This window comes from Mizuhopecten yessoensis, unplaced genomic scaffold (assembly GCF_002113885.1).
Source record: "Mizuhopecten yessoensis strain PY_sf001 unplaced genomic scaffold, ASM211388v2 scaffold4033, whole genome shotgun sequence".
Lineage (NCBI taxonomy): Eukaryota > Metazoa > Mollusca > Bivalvia > Pectinida > Pectinidae > Mizuhopecten > Mizuhopecten yessoensis.
This window is the reverse complement of record NW_018405342.1, coordinates 1,378,817-1,385,230: the sequence shown is the minus strand read 5'-3', so window position 1 is coordinate 1,385,230 and position 6,414 is coordinate 1,378,817. Positions and strand designations below refer to the sequence as shown.

Sequence of the window (6,414 nt, the reverse complement as noted above, 5' to 3'; positions counted from 1 at the left end):
TTTATACCTAGTGGCATACTCGTAAAAACAGCTGTAATACATCGTGTCGTACCCGTCACACAAGCTATTTATTTAGTGTCCTACTCGTGACACTAGCTGTAAAACATAGTGTCCTACTCGTCACACCAGCTGTAATACATCGTGTCCTACTCGTCACATGAACTCAGTTCATCTTGTAGTATTCTTCATCATGCTAAATCTTAATTTACCAAAGGTTATTCAAAAGGGCTGGAGGTAATATGGCGACGTCACAGTAGCGAAAGACAAAGAAAAACAGGAAGAACAAGGTTTTGATTTCAAGTTATTTTATAATTACAAACTTCTTGCATTGTTTGCATCATCATTATCAAATAGAAAAATAATAAAGAATCAATAAATACAATAAAGAAATCACAGACATAGCATACAAAATATTAGTATTCTTTGGAATCTCATGATCGAGACAATCTGGTCCCTTTGGTCAATATATTTATCTAAATCAACTTAGAAAAAAATATCCGAAACGAATCGGAAGTCGAAGAAAAATCCGGTCGGATTTCAAATAATCAAAACGTGAATAGACAAAGCACACTTGTTCGGAAAAAACGCAAGCAGAATAAAATGTGTCCCACATATTCTAGGTCCTTGTAATGTCTCAAAAAGTTCCATTAACTCATCCTTTTGTTTATTATAAATCCGTGGTAAAATATGAATTCCATGAACTTTATATGTATCACACATAAAACAGTATTTGTCCTTGTAAGGAAAGTCTTAGTCACGTGGGTATCCCGGGCCTCTAGCATGGCAACTGGAATCTGATACTGCAGAGCACTGAAAATAGAAAATAAGACGGGAAATCAGTGTCACCTCAGTTACACAGGTAAACTACTAAAGTGAAAAATGTCTATTGGGGGGCAACGATACGGACAAGTTTAAATAATGCAACTAAGCGATATCTTGGAAGTTGTTGATCATTTGCATTTCACGGGAAGATACATTACCGCGGGAGAATACATAGTTGTTTATCTTCCATTTAACACCAAAACATAGGAGTACGCCTTCTGTCAAATCTGTCCGATTTCAACAGAAGCCGAGATGATTTTGAAATGAAGGGTGGAAATACAATACTGTTTTTAATTTTTACATTAAGGAAAGAAATTTTGCATTATAAACAAATAATTACCTCGCATATTAAAGTACATTCCCTCACGGAACGGTCAGGCTTCGTTGGGCGTACTTTGTTGGCGGGTCCGTTGTACGTGATCAGATCAGAAGGGGTTGCACTTGGTCCGTTTGCCACTGGCTATCGAAGGACAGTGGTCATTTTGGGGGAAGGCGTTTCCACTGACTAGATGACCATAAGATGTCCGAGGCCAACACACCCATACCTATTCACCTTTCCATGGTAGCATCAAATAATTATATATTTTCGTCAAACCGTCACATCGTGAAAAATCTGTATCCCGTTTTAATTTGAATTTGTATGCCAACACAAGCACGGTACTACTTGTACCATAGATATTCTCAAGTTTCCAAAACATTAAAATCATACATAGTAATCGTATCCTACTACGACGAGGTCGGCGCCTTGAAGTAGACGTAGTTAGTGGAGCCGGATGACACGGTCTGTCCGCTGTTATCCGCATCGTACTCGCAATCCTGGCTTGTGAACGGCGTGTATATATTTGGGAGCACTATCATCCGACCGCCGCCGGAGCTATCGTCGCTCTCCTCCACGTCGGCCGACGTTGCCTTCTTGTTGCGCGGAGGGTAGTACGTCTGCATCGGTGACGGCGCAGGAGTGCACATTTCTGTAACGACAAAAGAGTTTCAACATTTGAAGCTGGTTTTTTAATGCAATTCATAAGAGATTCAAAGATGGATTATTTAAGGAAAACCATTAGCTTTCACCACATTTATAAAATTGTATTTGGCAGATCTCAAACTATGGAATTGAAAATATTTTTTTAACAATTCAAAAATAGATTAAAGTAGCAAAATGACACAAAGTTTAAAAATACAATTATAAAGTTGTGTTTGACCTATTTCAAGCAGAAACGTACACACATGTCGTAGCAAACTAACACATATGGTGCCATATTCCAGAATGTTTTTATTTCACTCGGGCACATTATAGTGTATATTAAGAGGTCACATTTACGACCTATATTAACGTGGCGGAGTACAATTACAGCAATACGTGAGAAAATTCATTCATAATATTTAATTATTCAAAATTCCACTGTTTCCATCATCATTAGTAATGGTGCGGGCTATTGATGGTTTCCTTGAGTTACCGTATCAGTATTTATGCCCATATTTAGAGCGACAGCTTGACACGGGTCATTCAACGGGACATGCTGGTGATGAAATTTACATCTGTTGTATCAGTAATTATGATGAATGTTCCTGTCCTGCCGTAGTTGTGACAGGGTTGTCAGTTACGGTCGTGTTGTAACCGACATCAGCCTGACAATGACAGCGGTGTTGATTACCGGAAGTTTGCATTGCCCCCCAATATAACTTCACGAACGTTTCTGTACGTGATTCCCCCTACATAACTACAAAGGTTTCAGTACACGGACCGGTCCCTCCAAACCCGTTGACGATTAAAAAATTAAACTCGATGCTTTACTTCATTTTCATGTGCGAGAAAAGCGATATTTATTTTACTGAACACACAAGAAGTATACGCTCTAGTTATAAAACACTCGCCGTGCATTCGGTGAATTCAATGTTATCACAATTCACGGCCGAGTTGATAAACTGAATCTAACAAATCAAAGCAGTCATAAATTTGACATCTCCGCATCATTTACTTTAATGATAAGCCGCGATATTAAATAAAAAAAACTTGAATGAATTACAATTCTCCATTTCAAAAACGACAATGTTGCATTATTTTTATCAGCAAGGCATGTTTCCTCTCTGTTATAAAATTGCATTTCCTGTCCTCTTTAAAATGCCTTCCTTTCATCCGCAGAGCAGACGATATTGCCTATTGTGAAACATTCCCTCCTCGCATTTTTGCCGGGGTTATAATGTTCTCGCACGGGAAGCGATCGAAAATGAACCAAGGCGGCGTTTGTCTCTGGCAGTTCTGCTCTGTCGGACTTACAATAGGGGACGATCCCTAATTCTCGAACCCAGTGCACCTTGGTATAAATTAAGAATAAAAAGGCGAGAGAGAGTCAAGTGTTTGGGGGCTACAAAATAGGACCATCTATTATACAATACCACGTGGCTTTTCGTCGCAACATGCAACTTTATTCGACACCAACATCATACATTTTGTATTTATAAAGCAAAGAGTTACTTTTTTGAACATAGATTATGATCGTTGTGTATTTTTTTCATTTCTAGAAAAAGGCTGTTTTGTATTATAAATAAGTCTACTTCAGCTATTTCTTTCATTTGTTAAAAATAACGCACTTATTGAACTTGGTCCATTAATATCCGATATGTACATCAAACGTTTCTCAATGCCAAATAATTTTGCTAGATGTCATAAGTCATAAAGGACGACATCCTTAAGGACGACATCCTTAAGGCCAAAACCATGTATTTAGAATACAAAATCAATTAAATCAGATATAAAGATTTTGTTCTTAATCTGATTTCTACCGTTTTGAAAAAAGGGCCGACGTTTCGGATAGTGAATATCATTAAAGCCGTTGATAATGAAAGAAGGGAGAAGGATAAAAATCCCGAAGTATTCACTGAACATAGATAATGCGAACACGTTAGCCGAATTTGTCGCCGATTGAATTTCAGGGTGTGTAATGTGAAAGAGATTAAGAGCATTGCTAAGGTCACAGCGGACTGTGGTGTAGACGAGCGTAGCTTAGTCCCGTGTCCTCGCTCAGCTAATTACACGCCTGCTTCAAATCACCCGAGGCACGTGGCGGCGCAAAACATCCTCAATGATAAGTTTTAAAAACTTATATTTCATTAAAACAAGATTTTCTCGGATCATTTTTAATTCAAACCTGCACGTTTGAAAATAAATCGCATATAGAGCACGTGTTCAAGATTACTTAAATTAAATTTTAATTACTTCCATATTCCTAAATTCATACTAAAAACTAGTTTGAATAATCAGGTTGATTACAGATTTAAATGTCGGAAATAAAAATTTAATTATCGGCACATGTTATAAGATACGCGCCATTCCAATCTAAAATTGAGAAGAGTGCACTTTGCAAAGAAGCGCTTGATGGATCTCTTCCGAGAATGGAGAATCCATTTCAATTTCCAAAGATTAGGACCAAACACCCATGTGCCATGCTGCAAAGATTCGTTGGTTACAAATCGTACAAAATGGCTGGAATGTATTCCTTATAGTACATTGAGATGAAAGGTTACTACAGAGTAGGAAAATATTTGCTGGATGAAAGCGCTAACGAATCAATATATCAATTCTTTTACACTTGATCCAATGTTTAATTTCGATATCGAAAAAAATGTAACACCAACAGCGACTAACCTCACAGATCAATACGTCTTTAAAATTATAAGGAAGAGGGAGGGGGAACTTCAATTGCACGTCTCCTCACCCCACCGTTTCTTACACCAAAACAGTTCATGAAAATCGATGAATTTTCGATGAAGGGGGTTTGTCCTGGAGATTCATCAGTGTTACTTACATTTTTACTGCAGTCGACATACTTTTTGGCCAAAAATGGGGGGGGGGGGGATAAATGGGAAAGTGTCTGAAGGACGAAAAATCAAGCTTACCAGGATCATAGATGATTTCCTTTTCCTCTCGGCGTTTCTTGCAGACGAAACATACGAGGATGATGTAGACGATGACGAAGAGAGAAACAAACGATAACACTCCGAGTAATGCCATGGCCAGCGTGTACCACTTCCCGTTCTTCATTGTAATCGGGGCCTGTCCACGAACGTCCGAGGGGTCATTATTCGGGGTGTTCACATCAATATTTAATTCATTGGTCACAAATACTTCTTGGGAAATATTGTTCTTGCTTGGCAGAAGGTTGATGAACGGTGCTTGGTGGAACTCGTCGAATTCGATGAAAGGTCCACACACAGTGTCCCGGGTTTTTTCGCAGGGATGTCGGATAACTTCGTTTACAGGACATTGTCTGCAGGGTCGACACACGTTTAAACTTTTTTCAAAGTATTGAGAGGTTTTACAGCTGGGGATCTGCTGTTGGGTCCCCATAACCAGACTGAATAATCCAAACACGATCAGAGTCTCTACAGCCATGATGAATCTGAAATGTGAAACGATCAGAAAGTTAAAAACAAAACCCATCGGACAGTCAAAACTTCAAGTTCGAAATTTGTTCAACAATGAATTTATTTATGTCATATAAAACGTGAATAAAATCTTTAATTCATAACCGACTAAATTTCAAATTCTTATGGGGCAAATGTGCTTATGAAAAAATATTCCCAGTAGCTTTTCCTCAAAAATAGATTGATGTTGTTTACTATTTAAACTAAGATTTGTTAAATACAATATATATTCAGCTAAATGAACACGTCCTTGTAAAAGGGCTAAGTAACAATTTGGCTTTTAAGGCTACTCGGCAATGAGTCACCGTCTGTTAAAACATTTCCTCCCAAAACCCTGAAAATATGTACTCGACACGGTTTTCTGTGTCTGCTCGTAGCCAGAGTTTTACCTTGGGGCAGGAAATTCCTCAAAAAGCCGACATGCAAATTTTACAGTTGCGTTGCGTCACGGCAACATTTAGACGTGATTCAGGTCACGAAGTAAAAAATCTCACTGTCAGTTTCATCTCACAATATCGTACCAACATATTTTATGGTAAAATGACATTTTTTTTAAAAGAAGTACAGTGTACAAGCACCCTACACCGTTTCAAGCAATATTGAAGAAATCGTTACAGCCACCTACATGACAAAAACCTCTCCAACAGAGGATGACGCGTCAGGATTTTTAAAAAGCATGTGACTTGCAAATATTAAAAAAATAGAACATGACATTATCCAGGGATCCGCAATCACTCGATATTCGTTACATATTTGATCAATATGATGAACTTACCTTATTTTTTAGCTGTAGTAATCCGTTAATAACTAAAGTAAACGTAATATAGCAGGCGAACACAAATGAACAACGGAGCGTACCCACATGTATTCCCACGGCTGGCGAGTGAATGGTTTACACGCTGTCGCTGTGATCGACGAACTTCAATGAACGAAACTGTCAGACAGTCGCGGGAACGCCCATTGATAACAATCCAGCCAATCAGATTGCTGTGTCTTGAACCCGGTGACTCCGCCCATAGATCGCTATTGAAACACGAGCACAATACACAATTGTGTTAATCGTTTTGAATCGAATTTGTTTAGAACAAGATAAGTACTTCGTTTTTCAGATACGCTGTTCGAACTGAACATTTATATATTACGGAAAGCTATCGGAACACCTGAAAATAT

General features: G+C 38.3%; 1 protein-coding gene across 1 annotated transcript; it reads right to left on the bottom strand.

Moving 5' to 3' along the window:
* Window positions 1-288: 288 nt before the first annotated feature.
* On the bottom strand, window positions 289-6,183 carry LOC110448433. The gene is made up of 4 exons (XM_021494666.1): window positions 6,020-6,183; window positions 4,717-5,219; window positions 1,163-1,790; window positions 289-810 (listed from the first exon to the last, which is right to left on the bottom strand). The coding sequence occupies exons 2-3, from the start codon at window positions 5,210-5,212 to the stop codon at window positions 1,549-1,551; spliced, it is 738 nt and encodes a 245-aa protein (XP_021350341.1). The 5' UTR covers window positions 5,213-5,219; window positions 6,020-6,183; the 3' UTR covers window positions 289-810; window positions 1,163-1,548.
* Window positions 6,184-6,414: the final 231 nt, after the last annotated feature.